Source organism: Cetorhinus maximus, chromosome 8 (assembly GCF_964194155.1).
Source record: "Cetorhinus maximus chromosome 8, sCetMax3.hap1.1, whole genome shotgun sequence".
In the NCBI taxonomy this organism is placed as follows: Eukaryota; Metazoa; Chordata; class Chondrichthyes; order Lamniformes; family Cetorhinidae; genus Cetorhinus; species Cetorhinus maximus.
Window position 1 is genome coordinate 69,624,876 of NC_135886.1, and position 16,364 is coordinate 69,641,239.

Sequence of the window (16,364 nt, forward strand, 5' to 3'; positions counted from 1 at the left end):
AAAGATAACCCAATCTGCATCATAAATATGCCTGTCAGAAAGCATTAAGTGCTCAATGAGAATAAATTCATCCATCAATTTCACACCAGGCTGCATGTGTTTTTATCTGGCCATGATGAACCATGCCCACTGGGGTTTCACCTTTAGCTCATGTGGGCCTTTCAGCTCCAGTTTGAGTCCAGGGCCATTGAGAACAGCTGAATGGGGAGTTTGCCCAAATCTCACTCTAATCCAGAACAGGCAACCAGACACTCCACCAGCCCCTTCACTTTCATTCAATTCTACTATTCCCCCTCACAGGCCAAGTAGCTACCGGAGAATTTTCCCCAAGTCTATCCCCTGCCACAACCTTTGATCAATGAATCCAGAACACCCACACCTCCTAAAGCTTAGTCTCGCCTGGGGCTCTGAAACCTTGTCCATTCCTCACGATCTCCCTTTCTTGCCACACACATTGGGACGTCGCCCCCAACCACACCCCAACGCCATCCCAGAACATGCTGCTCTGCCAATCATCCATTTCCTCTCTCCTGTGCTTCCTCCAATCAGAGATTCCCTCTGTCCCACACTCAATGCTTCTCCAATCACAACTGCACTTTTTCCCTGTTCTCACTCCAGCTGCTTGCACTTTTCCTGTTGCAGATTGATGCTCAGTCCCTCTACCACCCCAGAGTCAAGATCACTGAGTGACCTGTTTATTACAATGCCTTGTACACTCCAAATTGCTGCATGTTTGTGCACGCATTCATCTTCAAGGCAACATCACTATTGACCCACTAAAAGGATTTGGAAATGAGATATAAAGAAAGAATTGCATTCGTGTAGTGCCATTCATGACTTCAAGCTGTTAGAAAGCATTTTACAGTCAATGGAGCGTGGTCACTATTGTATTGTAGGAAATGTAATGTGATAATGAACAAATAATCTCTGTTCTTCTAGTGACATTAGTCGGGGGATAAATATTGACTAGAATACTGGCCTACATGTGACTCCAGACGCACAGCAATGTGGTTGACTGAAATGGCCTAGCACTCAGCTCGCAAGAGCAATTAGGGATGGGCAACAAATGCTGGCCTAGCCAGCGACGCCCACATCCCATGAATGATTTTTTTTTAAATGGAGGAACCATCCATAGCTAACTAAGGAAGCAAAGAATGGCATCAAATTGAAAGAAAAGGTATAAAATGTTTTTAAAAAGGCCAGAAGATTGCTGATTTCAAAAATTTTCCCAAAGGGTGATTAAAAAAATAAAGAGGGTGAAAATAGATCATAAGGGTGAACTAGCAAGAAATATGAAAACAGACATAAGAGCTTCTACAAGTATGTAAAAAAGGACAGTAGTTAAAGTAGATGTTGATCCCCAGAGGATGAGACTGGAGAATTGATATGGGTAAACAAGGAAAAGGCAGGGAATTTGAACAAATATCTTGTATGTCTTCACGGTGGAAAATACTAAAAGCATCCCAATAATAGTAGATAGGCAAGAGGCAAAGGTGGGGGAGGAACTTAAAACAATTATCACTAGAGAAAAATAGGCAAGCATAAGAAATAGCAGGCGTAAGCCATTCCGCACTTTAAGCCCATTCTGTTATTCAGTTAGATCATGGCTGACCTTCAACTTCAACACCATTTTCCTGCACTATCCCCATATCCCTTGATGTTTTTGACATGTAGAAGTCTATCAATCACAGCTTTGAACATACTCAACAATAGAGCCTCCAAAACCTTCTGGGGCAGAGAATTCCAAAGAATCACCACCTTCTGAGAGAAGAAATTCCTCTTCATCTCAGTCCTAAATGGCCTGCCCTTTATTCTGAGATTGTTTCCCTTGGTTCTAGAACCCCCAGCCAAAGGAAACATCTTTCCTGCATCTACCCTGTCGAGCCCTGTAAGAATTTTGTATGTTCGAATAAGATCATCTCTCATTCTTCTAAACTCCAGAGAAAAAAATCTTTCCTCACAGAACAATCCCTCCATCCCAGGAATTCATTCACTCCCTCTATGGTAAGTATATCTTTCCTTAGGTAAGGAACCTTATTGGACTAAACTTATCGGGCTAAAGGCTGACAAGTCACCGAGACTTGATGGCCTGCATCCTACAGTCAAAAAAGAAACGGCAACATACATAGTGGATCCATTGTTTCTAATCTTCCAAAATTCCCTAGATTCTAAAAAAGATCCAACAGGTTGGAAAACTACAAATGTAACACCCCTATTAAGACAGGAGGGAGACAGAATGCAAGAATCTAAAGGCCTCAGCACTGATCCCTGTGGCACCCCACCAGTTACAATTTGCCAACCTGTAAATGACCCCATTATTCCCACTCAGTTTTCAGTTAGCTCATCTTCCACCCATGCTAATATATTATCCTAAACATAGCCTAACATCTGGCATTGGGAAAATGCTGGAATCCATTATTAAGGATATAGTAGCAGGACATTTAGAAAATCATAATACAATTATGCAGAGCCCACATGATTTTATTTATGGGAAATTATGCTTAATAAATTTACCAGAATTCATTGAAGATGTAATGGGCAGGGTAGATAAAGGGGTACCCACTAGGTGTATTGTATTTGGATTTCCAAAAGGCATTCGATAAGGTGCCACATAAAATATTATGGCACAAGATAGAAATTCATGGTGTTTAGGATAATATATGAGCACAGATGGAGCATTTTGCAAGGAGGTTGACAGACAGGAACACCATTATTTGAACCACTAAACTGCCAGTCTCTCTGAGAAACGCTCAAAACTGTTCAAATAAAATACTGAAGATGGTAATAGATTCATCACAAGGTCAGAGGTGGGGATGTTCGCTAATGGTAGCACAATGTTCAACACCATTCGCAACTCCTCAGATAAAGCAATCTGCGTCCATATGCAGCAAGACCCTGATAATATTCAGGCTTGGGCTCATAAGTGACAAGTACATACAGTCCACACTATTGCCAGGCAATGGCCATCTCCAACAAGAGAGAATCTAACCATCTCCCCTTGATATTCAATCACACTACCATCGCTAAATCCCTGACTATTAACATCCTGGGGATTACCATTGACTAGAAACTGAACTGGACCAGCCATATAAATATTGTGGCTACAAGACCAGGTCAGAGGCTGGGAATTCTACAGCCTGTCCACCATCTACAAGGCACAAGTTAGGAGTGTGATAGAATACTGACCACTTGCCTGGACGAGTGCAGCTCCAACAAGACTCAAGAAGCTCAACACCATTCAAGACAAAGCAGCCCACTTGATCAGCACCCCATCCACCACCTTCAACATTCATCCCCTCTACCACCAACATAGTGGCAGCAGTGTATACCATCTACAAGATGCACTGCAGCAACTCACCAAGACTCCTTCAACAGCACCTTCTAAACCTCCGATCTCTACCACCTCAAAGGACAAGGGCAGCAGATGCATGGGAACACCACCACCTGGAAGTTGCCTCCAAGCAACACACCATCCTGACTTGGAACAATATCGCTGTACTTCACTGTTGCTGGGTCAAAATCCTGGAACTCCTTTTCTAACATTGCTGTGGGTGTGCCTATTCAGAACATCATTGAAATAAACAAAAACTAACCCTGCTGCACTTCTCATTTTGCTGCAATCCAAGATCCAGGTTCAAATAGATCTCTGATAACATGCAAGTTTGCTGGTGGCAGCAAAGCTCCTCAGCAAAAAGGAATTCACTTGCGCCCTTTCCTGAGGAGAGAACAGGTTGCTCTTAACAGCGTACAGTCAGTCATTCAGACCATGCTTAAGCCTGGGTTTATATTGGAAAATTCAAACTAATTTCAGACAACCCACTAAGGACGAGGGGAGTCTCACATCTCATGGATTTAGTAAGCTCAGTAGTCTCTGACTTCAACTGCTGCTTTTACATTAATGGGCTTCTCGTGGGAAGAGTAGTATAAGATGGATCACAATCATTGAGCAGCAACAATCATTCTTTGCCTCTTAATAATTACAGGTCTAGATGAACATTTTCTAAAGAGTTTCAGGGCTACATTATCAGTCATTGACAAAACGGATGGAAAATCTAAGCCATTTCCAAGTAAATGCAAAGAAAGCACAGTTCACCAAAGGAAAAGGCAGACAAGGACACTCAACCCATTTTGATTAGCCTATAGAATTTTTCCCCATAAGTTTGCTTTACTCACCTGTACTTCTACCAGGCAAGTTACTTCTTCCTCCAGCATCTGCTCTTCTTCCATTGCTTCCTTAAGTTTGAAACCGTAATCAAATCCCTCGCCATCCTCTGGCACCCCGAGCATATCATACCAAAGCTGTGCAGGTCCGTAGCGCCATTCCGCAACTTTCGGTCTCATGTCCATTATATTATCTGTATCACCAGTGGATTGAGAGAACTTGGACTCCACAGGAGCCATCATTGTAATCTGCAGGTAGTAAGGACAGATTTCTATTTAAGTATTCATTCATTCATGTGTGCTCTGCCCAAAGGCTGGCCCTTAGCTCACTGTCTGATGCTTCATCTTGAGGTGTTTTCTTGGCAGTTTTTGTCAGTGGTGGTTTGCCATTGCCTATCACTCTCAGGGACAGACAAGGAGGAAGGTCCCAAGTCTACCTCAGCCAGTAACACCCAAATAAGTGGAGAAAATTTAAATAATAATCAGTACAAGATCCTTCAAGCATGCATCTCATCTGGTTCCACCTCTCTCCTTTAAAATCCTCTTTGTCAACTGCTTCACACCAAGTTTCACACTAAAATAACCTCCTTCCTTTCCTTTCACAGCCTTATGAATTTAATCTCCACTCATTGCACATTTCTACGCCTGCTACAGCCCATCTGCTGCTGGAACCCTAATCTGTGCCTTTGTAACCTGTGGACTCAACAATTTCAATGCTCTTCTGGCTAATCTTGCATCCTCTGCAATTCCCAACTCCTGGTAAACTCTGATATCCCTATACTATCCTGCACCAAGGCTGCTCAAAAGTCACCCTGTTCCCGCTGACTTACACTAACTTCTGGTTTCCCAATGTCTCTGTTGCAACACACATTAAAGTATGGTGATAACTATATTTTATATTTTACATCAACTGAAGTATTTGTTTAATTACTTAAAGCTAGTTACAAACTGCTAAAACAATACAAATGTAATAAATGCAACCATGAGAACTGCTTGCCCTCTGTGCTTTATGATTCATAACATCATGACTTTTCTCTCACACCGTAAAAACATATCAATAGCTTTGCATCATCAGACAAGGGCCCAATAAACTGGCAGCCCTTAGATTCTTGAGTCATTGAACCTATAGTTTCAATTAGTTCTTTTGTTTTTTCTTTGGATGCTGGGACAATTCAACTGGTCTTGTTTCCTCGCTCAGAACAGTGGGAAAAGGAAAGGAAAAAAACTAAAAACCTGCAATTACCTGTGCAGTCAGGATAAGTGTTTTGTCGCCACTTTAATCGTCGATTCAGTTTAGGTCTAGTAGACACTACATGAGGAGTGGATTCAGGTCCGACTCCAAAGCAAATAATATGGGCTGTCACATTAGTGTAGTATTGAGTGAGTGTTATATTATCCAAAATGGCATCTTTCAAATGGGTTTGCCCACTCAGGTGGGTGCTAGGGATACCAGGATATTATTCAAAGAGGAACAGGGAATTCTCCTGGTGTCCTGGCCAACATTGGTGCCTCAACCAACACCAATGAAACATATTATATCGTTACTTATCTCATTTTTTTCTGGCATATTGGCTGCTACATTTCCCTACATAACAACACTTTTAAAAAAAATACTTTATTGGCTGTGAAGTGTTTAGGGACACCTTTATGCTAAGAAAAGCATAAATCTATAAATTTCAGTTTATTAGTTTGTTTGTTGCTTTGATTCCTCTTGTGGGAATTGCCAGGTGTCCACTGCTGTGGTAGCCACATAGTTCAGGCAGGCAACTCAGGGGAATATGGCAGGGAGAGATGTTGTGGAACATGGACCTCTTTACTTCCATCATGGCACTGTGTGAGATGCTCTGCAACTAAATGCAAGTCTAATTCAGCTTTGTACTTAGGATGCTGATTATATGACATTATTTGGATACAGACAAACAATACAGTATATATTTCAAACCTCCTGTCCCTCACTCATTCCATCTATTCCTCCAAACTTTGCACATTATATACCTTATCAGCAGAGAGGCACTGTTCAGGTGGTGGGGATGCACATTACATACCTCATCATCAGAGAGGCACTGTTCAGGTGGTGGGGGTGCAGCATAATGATACTCCCAGCCGGATTTTTGTTCCTTGACTGTTTCTTCTCCCTCTCCTTCTTGTATGGGAGCTTCGGGTTGTGGATCCCGGTGCTTCTTTTTCCTTTTCCTCCTCGCACTTCGCCAAACCGAAGGGATATTCTTCCCGGGTCCAAAGAGACGCAAAAAGCGTAACACCTGCAAGATAAGGGAATTGAATGAATGAATTATCCATTGTGACCTTACCTAACCATCACAACCAGGATTTCAAGGAATTGGAGATCAGAAGACATCCTCTGAGCATTTTGCAACTTATCAAAGGAACTCTATCTATTAAAACTATGCAACATAATCCAGTAAGGAAACTAGTGCTCCCCAACAATAATCTAAGAGTTGCCAGAAAATCATTAGATAAAATAGTTGATCCAAATCATTCAACATTGGGTTTTTAGTTGTAACTTGCAGCAGAAAAAAGTACAAAGAAAAGACCTTCGTCAAAGGCTGGACTAAGCTTCTGAGAACAACAGCTGCGGCACAGCAACTGCTCATAGTGATCCACAACATTAATTTGCAACGCTGTTTTTCTGCCTAATGATATGGTGGCACATTTAAAATAGAAATCAGACATTTAAAGCACCACCTGCAGAAGTAATGCAGGACAGCTTTATAATGGTTTGCTCCACTGACAGAGCTTGACATAAGAAGTTTAGATAAACTTTAAAATGGAATGTTGTGATCCAATCAGCATTTTTTTCTATCGAAGAGCAAAAGCAGATCTCCATAGCATTGATCACAAGATCACATCTTGTTTTATAAGTAACGTACAAAATATAGTCAGGATCACTGATATGTGGTGGCCAAAGTGAAACTACATTTGTATTGCCAAGTATTATGGGAGCTTTAGTGATATTGTTACGTTCAATTTGTGATTATGTTCATGGTTTTCAGAAATTTTAAGTCTGTGACTTTCACCATTATGTATGCTCTATTGTTGAGCTACGTACTTAATTTTATATTTTAGTTGATTAGATGTCAGATGATTCTTTTCTCAGAGTACAAAGGCCTGTGGCTTGTGTGGTGAATACCAACTCTCTTAACCTACAAAAGAGAGCTAAAAGTATAGTTAATCCACAGATATTTGTATCTATATATGCCACCAAGGATTCCAGACTTAAACACCCCTTTCCCAGTGATGGCCCCCTCAGGCAGCCGTTTCCTTTGTGATCCCAGACAACATTTTCACATTCACTTACATTCCCCTATTTAATTCACTGCATAAGGAATCCAAATAAACACAGTTTCTCACCTGTCCTGGTCGAAATTCTGGGAAAAGTTCAGTAACATTGGGTAATTGTTTGGTTGAATCTCGCTGCATGATACCTGCCAGCGGCAATGTGAGTTTATCCTCCTTCTGAGATTCATTCTGCCTTGATCGTGGAGTGTGCCGGTCAGTTTCAGACTCTGAATCAGAAGAACTGCTAAATTCAACCTTCTCTGAGCAGGATGAAGGAGCAATTATAGAAGGTAAAATGATCCCATCATTTTCATCAGTGACTGAACGAGGGAAAAGGGCTTCAGCAGCACGAGATCCTCCAGTAGTGCTGGAATTAAGCACTGCTGAGTTTACTCCATTTGCTGCAGGAAGAAAAAAAAGAGTTACCAACATATTGCATTCTATTCATCACATCCAAGAGCACATAGTATAAAATCCCCACTGACACAGCTCACACTAAATTTGCTCCCACTCACTGCAGGAGTTTCTATGACACGCAGTGTTGTTGTATGGTGACTATTCTAAACTTATGCTGATATTAATGAAGGAAGATTTTCCCTATAAGAGGAACCAAAACAAATTAATCAGGTTTTCTTAGGCTTAAACTGATGATAAACCTGCCTTCAGGTTGTAATTCATGATTACATAGGATAACAACAGAGAAACAGGCCAAGTCTAATGGTGACCATGAAACCATTGTCAATTGTTGTAAAAACCCCTCTGGTTCACTAATGTCCTTTAGGGAAGGGAATCTGCCGTCCTTACCTGGTCTGGCCTACATGTGACTGCAGACCCGCAGGAATATGACTGACCTTGATGATGAAGTGCCCTCTGAAATGGCCGAGCAAGCCACTTAATTGTTTCAACCGCTATGAAGTCTTAAAAAAGGAATGAAACCTGGCGGACCACCTGGCATTGACCGAGGCACCGGAAACGACAACGGCAAACTCAGCCCCGCCGGTCCTGCAAAGTCCTCCTTACTAACATCTGGGGGCTAGTGCCAAAATTGGGAGAGCTGTCTCACAGACTAGTCAAACAACAGCCTGACATAGCCATCCTCACGGAATCATATCTTACTGATCATGTCCCAGACACCACCATCACAATCCCTTGTTATGTCCTGTACGGCACTACCACCATACTAAATGGGGTAGATTTCAAACAAATCTAGCAACTCGAGATTGGGCATCCATGATGCGCTGTGGACCATCAGCAGCAGAATTGTACTCAAACACAATGTGTAGACCTCATGGCCCGGCATATCCTCCACTCTACCATTACCATCAAGCCAGGGGATCAGCCCTGGTTCAATGAAGAGTGCAGGAGGGCATGCCAGGAGCAGCACCAGGCATACCTGAAAATAAGGTGTCAACCTAGTGAAGCTATAACGCATGACTGCTTGCATGCCAAACTGCATAAGCAGCAAGCGATAGACAGAGCTGAGCAATCCCACAACCAATAGATCAGATCTAAGCTCTGCAGTCCTGCCATGTCCAATGAATGGTGGACAATTGAACAACTCACTGGAGGAGGAGGCTCCATAAATATTCTCATCCTCAATGATGGGAGAGCCCAGCACATCAGTGCAAAAGGCTGAAGCATTTGCTACAATCTTTAGTCAGAAGTGGATGATCCACCTCAGCTTCCTCTGGAGGTCCCCAGCATTACAGACGCCATTCTTCAGCCAATTCGGTTCACTCTACATGATATCAAGAAACTGCTGAAGGCACTGGATGGTGCAAAGGCTATGGGCCCTGACAATATTCGGGCAATAGTATTGAAGACTTGTGTTCCGGACTTGCTGTGCCCACAGCCAAGCTGTGCCAGTACAGCTACAACACTGGCATCTAACCGGCTACGTGGAAAATTGCCCAGGACAAATCCAACCCAGCAATTAACGCCCCATCAGTCTACTCTCCATCATCAGTAAAGTAATGGAAGGGGGTCATCAACAGCACTTGCTTAGCAATAATCTGCTTACTGACGCCCAGTTTAGGTCCCGCCTGGGCCACACAGCTCCTGACCTCATTGCAGCCTTGGTTCAAGCATGGACAAAAGAGCTGAACTCTCGAGGTAAGGTGAGAGTGACTGCGCTTGACATCAAGGCCGCATTTGACCGAGTGTGGCATCAAGGAGCCCTAGCAAAACTGGAGTCAATGGGAATCAGGGGGGAAATTCTCCAGTGGCTAGAGTCAAACCTAGCACAAAGCAAGATGGTTGTGGTTGTTGGAGGTCAGTCATCTCAGCTCCAGGACATGACTGCAGCTGCAGAAATTTCCCGTTGGTATGCAGGGACAGAACTCGCACGCCGACGCGTAAAATGATACGCGGTGATGTCGGGCGAGTGTCCTGACATCACCACATGCCATCATGATATTTCAGTGGGCGGACATGCGATGATCTCCAATGTGTGCCTGCCATTAATTAACGGGCCACTTAAGGCCCTTGAGGCGCCAATTGAAGGCAATTTTTCGGCGCCCGTGCAATCTTTGGGTGGTAGCATGGGCGCAACGGGCAAGAGACATTTGTGTAAACCTCGACCAGGGGAGGGATAAGAGGGCTCAATGGGGTCATTCAAATATTTAATTTGCAAAGTAACTGATACTTGCTTTGTGAGCTGCAATACTTCAAAACACATACCAACTGCTTGGACTGGACTCTCAACCTTCAGGTCAGCACTCTGCAGCAAAGAATCGTTTTTGGGTCTGCAGGCTTCAGGAAGCCTTCCTTAGCCTGGGAATGGGAGTTGAACCCTCCAGTGGAGGCACCTCCTCTGAGGAGGAAGGGAGGGCTAGAAGGGGGAGGAGGCCAGTAGTGCACATTCAGCCTCCCTTCTGGGAGGCCAGGCGCAGGCACAAGGGGTGCAGGGCCAAGAGGTAGTCCAAGGTGGAAGGGGCCACAGAAGACGCCACTATCCTGCTGCCAGGATATACAGGCGGCGAAGCAGCTACCTCAATATGTCTGAGGTGCAGTGCTGAAGGAGGCTCCATCTCTCAAGGGAGACAGTCAACTATATCTGTCAGATGATTGGGCCTGAGATCGCTGCTAACTGTGCGGGTACACACCCCAAGCCAGTGGCTCCGAAGGTCACAGCTGCCCTCAACTTCTATGCCTCTGGCTCCTTCCAGGGGTCGGTGGGTGTTCTTTGCAGTGTCTCCCAATCAGCTGTCCACATTTGTGTCAAGCAGATGACAGACGCTCTGTTCAGGCATGCATTGACCTCATCCACTGCCGTAGGGACCAGGCAAGCCAGACACAGCGAGCCAGAGGCTTCGCGTCGATGGCTGGCTTCCTCTGCGGCCAGGGTGCAATAGACTGCACACATGTGGCCAGCAGGTGAGCCTTTGTCAACAGGAAGGGCTTCCACTACATGAACGTGCAGATAGTGTGTGATCACAGGATACAGATTCTACAAGTCTGTGCAAGGTACCCAGTCAGCTCCCACAACGCCTACATCCTCAGACACTCCCAGGTGCCAGAGCTCTTCAGTGCTCCAGCCCGGCTGGATGGCTGCTGGGTGTCAAGGGCCATCCCCTCAGAAAGTGGCTCATAACGCCTCTCCGCCATCCAAGAACAGAAGCTGAGCAGCGATGTGGAGAGAAAGGCAGAGTTAACGTTTCAAGTCCATATGACTCTTCTTCAGAGCCTCAAAACGTTAACTCTGTCGTTCTCTCCACAGATGCTGTCAGAGCTGCTGAGTTTTTCCAGCATTTTTTGTTTTTCTTTCAGATTTCCAGCATCAGCAGTATCTTGTTTTTATCCTATTTACTCGTACATTCAACTTCACCATAGCCTCTCATTACAAATGCATGCACCTAGCACCTTTACCTTTCATCTCAGTTCTCACAAACAAGCTGTCTTTACTAACCTTCCCCCAGTTTAATTAATCATACACACACACACGCTTCTCACTAATTATACAAGTAGCGGGGGTAATTTAAAGTGATATCACACTCAAACATAGTACTGAAGCATTTTGGGTTCTGTGCATTATAGGCAAGACTGCAATGATCCAAGTATGTTAAATTCATCTGGAGATAATACACCCCCCCTCTTTTTATATCCCTGTATGCATAATAGTATGCTATTAAGTATCTCATGTCACACCCTTACCTTCTGCTGTTTTTGTGCTGCCACCAACCAATCAAAATAATCCCGACAGACAAAAGACAAACATTATTATTACAAATGTCTAGTAATGCCTCTGCTTTCTTCTCTATAGGGTCTTTTAAAATGCATGGATGCAATCTATCTGGACCAGAGGTTTTATTGTCTTTTGAGTTTGGTTAGTTTATTTAACAATTTTTAAATTTCAAATGCATGTATCTCATTACTCATCATTCAATGTCATGTCTGCACGTTCTATTTTCCTGGTAAATGTCAAAGCAAAATAATTACTTAATATTTCTCCCATCTCTTTAACATTATCAATGATGTTATCCTGTCCATCCCTTAATTTTCCTGTTCCCATCGCTGACTTTTTTTATTGATATGCCTGTAAAATATTTTACTATTTTGTTTTATGCTTCTTGAAAATTTAATATCATAGTTCATCTTTGCCTTCCAAATTGCTGTTTTATTTCTCTCCTAATCTCTCTGCGTTCTCTCTTATCATGCACTCTTCTGCTATCTATATACCTGATGTATGTCTCTTTCTTTACTCTCAATTGTTCCATTATATCTTTATTCATCCATAAAGTCTCAGTTGTGTTTAGTTTGTTATTTACTTTTAGTGGAATATCTTTTTCCTGTACTCTACTGAACGCCATTTTAAATGTTTCCCATTGTCGTTCTAAATCATCGTTTGCCAATATCTTTGCCCATTTTATTTTCCCCAAGTTCTACTCTCAACCCCATAAAATCATCTTTTCTCCAATCCATTGATCTGATTTTCATCATACTTATGTCCTTCCTTATTATCGTCTTAAAGCATTTTATATTCTTGTCGCTTTTGCCTAGATGTTCCCTTACTTCTACTTTTGTTATTTACCCTGGTTCATTCTCCATTACTAGGTCCAATAGCATATTTTCCCTTGTTGGGTTTTGACATACTGGGTTGGAAGGAATTCCTGTACACAGTGTAGGAACTCTATTCCCTTCTTCCTCCCCTTTACCTACTATTTCTTTTCAATTAATATCAAGGCAGTCAAAATCTGCTATGATTATTATTCCATGTGTTTTCACTCAATTCCCTAACTTGTCCGCAAATTTCTTCCTCCGCCTCCCTTCCACTATTAGGTGGCTTATAGACTACATTTATTAGTGTGAATGATCCTTTATTATCTTTTATTTCTATCTATACGGATTCTATTTTTGTCATGCTGTAGCTGCATCCTTCTATCCTACAGTCATTTCCTACTAGCATTATTTTATCCCTAATAAGTACAGCTACTCAACCTCTCCTTTCTTCCTCTCTCTTTTCCAAATATGTTATAGCCAATGCATAATTTACAGTCCTCATTTTTCCATAACCATGTCTCAGTAATCCCTATGTCTGACTCCTCTCAAAGCATGATTGCCTCCAGCTGCCTTGTTTTATTACGGACACAGGGTTCATTGCTGTCCAGACAGTAGCTCATTTTTAGCTGGATTTCCTCTCACTTTATGTTCAACCATCTTTTTAGGATCCTGTTCTATTTATTGCCATGCCAGTAATGTCCTCCCTTATTTTATTCTTTCCAATCCTCTCTTTTCCTGTTCTGTTTACATTTAGGCTGCTTACGTTCCCTGTAGATTCATCCCTCACTTTACTAGTTTCTTAAAGCCTTTAACGCTTCCCTATTTACCTTTTCCACTAGGACACAGGTGCTAGCCCAGTTCAGTTGGCAATCTTCCCATCAGTACAGCTCCTTCATGTCCCAGAAATGGTACCAGTGTCCCATAAAAAAGAAGCCACTCTTTCTCACATCAACCCTTTAGCTATTTGTTAATTCTCTTAATTTTTCTGCTTCTATGCGAATTTGCATGTGGCTTGGGCAATAATCCAGAGATTATTACCCTTGCAGGATTGCTTTTAAATTTAGAGCCTAACTCCTGCTCCTTTCGGCAGGACCCATTCTGTTCCTGCCTATGTCGTTTGTTCCAACATGGACCATGACAACTGGATTTACCCCCTCCCTTTCCAAGTTCCCCTCCAGCCACTATTCCTTACCCTGGCACCGGGTAGGCAACACACCCATTGGGGATCTTGCTCTTGATTGCAAAGAACACTATCTAGGCCCCTAAGTATAGAGCCCCTATTTCTACCACATTTCTATTCTGCTCTACGCTCCCCACCACCATGCCCCCACGCACTTACTGGGATTTGGCTGTCATGGTTGAATAGCTGGAAGCCTTCTGAACTATCATGCCTTGGTCTGGACTGTTTTAAATTCCTGTCAATTGGATGAAATTATGTTGTCTACAGTATCTAGATTGTTATACCAACATATCTCAGCACTGCCACAATTACTAGCCTGTAGACTAGTGCACAGTGATTCCATGCTGCTTAACAATTCAAGGTTAATGTGCAACATAAAATCCTGGAACTCCCTCCCTAACAGCACTATGGGTGTACCTACACCACATGGACTGCAGCAGTTCAAGAAGGCAGCTCACCACCGTCTCCAGGGCAATTAGGGATGGGCAATAAATGCTGGCCTAGTCAGAGACGCCCATATCCCATGAATGATTAAAAAAAACAAAACAGTACTACACAAGTTTTTCTTTCTCTCTGTGTCTCTCTTTAACTAACAGACTTGAACTCACCAATTAATTCCTGTGAAGCTGCCTCTTCCTTATTTAGTGGCGGTGGTGGTGGTGGGGGAGGCATGAGCTTTGAGTCCACATCTTCACTGTCTGCATCATAGTCATCATCGTCATTGTCTTCTGCAGCCAGCAAAATAGATCATTTAGTGTACAGTTTCCATTATATGGAGGCAGGTCTTGTTTATTGAAAGGGTTAATATACGCTTTAAATTAAGCCAAACAGTCAACTCCCCATTAATATCAGCATTTTCAGCAACTTTAGAAATTGAAATTCCTGTAATAAAAGCATTTTCTACTCTCCTGCAATAGTGAAGCCCAACAAGTTAGTGATCCAATTCCAAAGGTATGTCAACAATGAGGAAAAATCTGTAATAAGCTGAAAAATGCAAAATGATTGAAATATTAGGCATCACAGATCCCTGTATTACCACCTCAACCCACCAGGTTCTTTTTTCCTTACACAAGCTCACCAGGACTCTTCCTCATACCAAGCCCACCAGCTCCTTCTCTCATACCTGAAACCATAACACAAGCTTTTCATTCTATTTTTTACATATTGAATCTATTACTTATCACAGGTCTGCTTTGGCAATAAAAGCATGTTTACCGTCATAATTTTTCAACTTTATTGCCAATCACTAAAATGTCAGGCTTCACTCTTCATCCATGCATTAATTACTACAGTTAGCTGATTAATATATACAGAATAATCCTACTTACCCAGTTTCCTTAGTGGTTGAAGATTTCCCATCACCTGACGATACCTGCGGGTCTCATCTTCTGCTACCTCATTGATATCTGAGTAATCGATGGCATCATCTTTACTCTGAATCCAACCTATACAGAGAAAAATAATCATTAGTCAGGTCAGGTAAATGCTATCCAGATTGAGGTACAATACAGAGCAGCTCAGGGCTTGTTTGCAGGTCTTCAGGAGGAAAATGAGGCAAAGTCATACATCTGTATAGAGCCAAAACATTTCTCTGAGATGTAAGAAAAAATTGGATGCCAAGCCAAAGGAAGAGGCATTAGGAGGTTCAGCCAAAAGAGGTGGGTTTTAAGCAGAGTCTTAAAGAAGGATAGGGAAATAGAGGGGCACAGATAAAGGCAAAGATGTTACTGACATGGCAATATGGGGGTGTACACAACAGGTCAGGTTGAAAAGAACAGAGCGATCAACCAGGGCAGCATTATGGCAAACAAATTGGCAGGTTACAAAAGCATACATAAGGGCTTCAGTAGTCTGGGCTGATGAGAGATGAAAATAAGCATGATGATAGTCTGACGAAGAGGGGAACATCCTTATCTACAGGGATGGAGCAGGGAATGAAACTGAGCTTTACATCTAAGAAACTTAGTACAAATGGCGACCACTGATTTACACATTTGATTTGAACAATTTCTTGAATTTTTATAGCACTTGTTATGTAGAAAACAACATTCCAAGTCCTTGTACTGACCCAGAGGCTATGAAGGTTGATCAAAGACTTGGTCAGAGACATGGGTTTCAAGAGAATCCAGGGAAGAGACATAGATTTGGGGAGGGAATACCATGAAAGTCAGGCCTGTGACTAAAGGTGTAGCCAGCAATGTTGTAGTGATGGAGAGGAGTGAAAGAGGCCAATCAAAGCCATGGCGACAATGGGATTTAAAGACAAATTGAGAATTTTAAATGTGAAAGGCAGGCCACTGAGTTTGGGCAAGTTGGACTTGGTGCATGACAAAACACAAGAAACAAAATTTTGGACAAGCCAGAATTTGTGAAAGGAGGCATGGTGGAAGTCTGGCAAGGAAAGTTTCTGAGTCATGAAGTTTGTAATTATTCTTAAAATACAAGCAAGGCTTGAAAGTCTGCATTTATTGGCCATCCCTAGTTTTCCTGAGAATATGACTGCCACAGTGTTGTGATGATGGTACCCCCTCATGGTGTTAGGTAGAGAGCTGCAGAATATTAATTCAGTGACAATGAAAGGATGCCAACAGATTCCTAGATCAGGAGGTGTGTCGAGGATTTCAGTAGCTGATAGGCTGAAGTGGATTAAATTACAGATGTGGGCATGGATTGCTGTCGTGATGGAGAGGACATTGGGGCAGAAACACAAGTTTACTGTCAAGCAGGG

General features: G+C 42.6%; 1 protein-coding gene across 10 annotated transcripts in view; it reads right to left on the reverse strand.

The window, feature by feature from the left end:
* The window catches only part of taf1 (TAF1 RNA polymerase II, TATA box binding protein (TBP)-associated factor), a 154,499-nt gene that overhangs the window by 120,572 nt on the left and 17,563 nt on the right, over nt 1-16,364 (reverse strand). For 9 of the 10 annotated variants that reach the window (XM_078546985.1, XM_078546990.1, XM_078546991.1 and 6 more), the window contains 5 exons: nt 14,965-15,081; nt 14,245-14,364; nt 7,531-7,859; nt 6,207-6,422; nt 4,174-4,410 (listed from right to left, as the gene is read on the reverse strand). In XM_078546985.1, the coding sequence (XP_078403111.1) occupies nt 4,174-4,410; nt 6,207-6,422; nt 7,531-7,859; nt 14,245-14,364; nt 14,965-15,081 (1,019 nt within the window). Of the gene's footprint in view, nt 1-4,173; nt 4,411-6,206; nt 6,423-7,228; nt 7,462-7,530; nt 7,860-14,244; nt 14,365-14,964; nt 15,082-16,364 lie in introns of those variants that run through there. The other variant, XM_078546992.1, reaches the window with a different exon arrangement.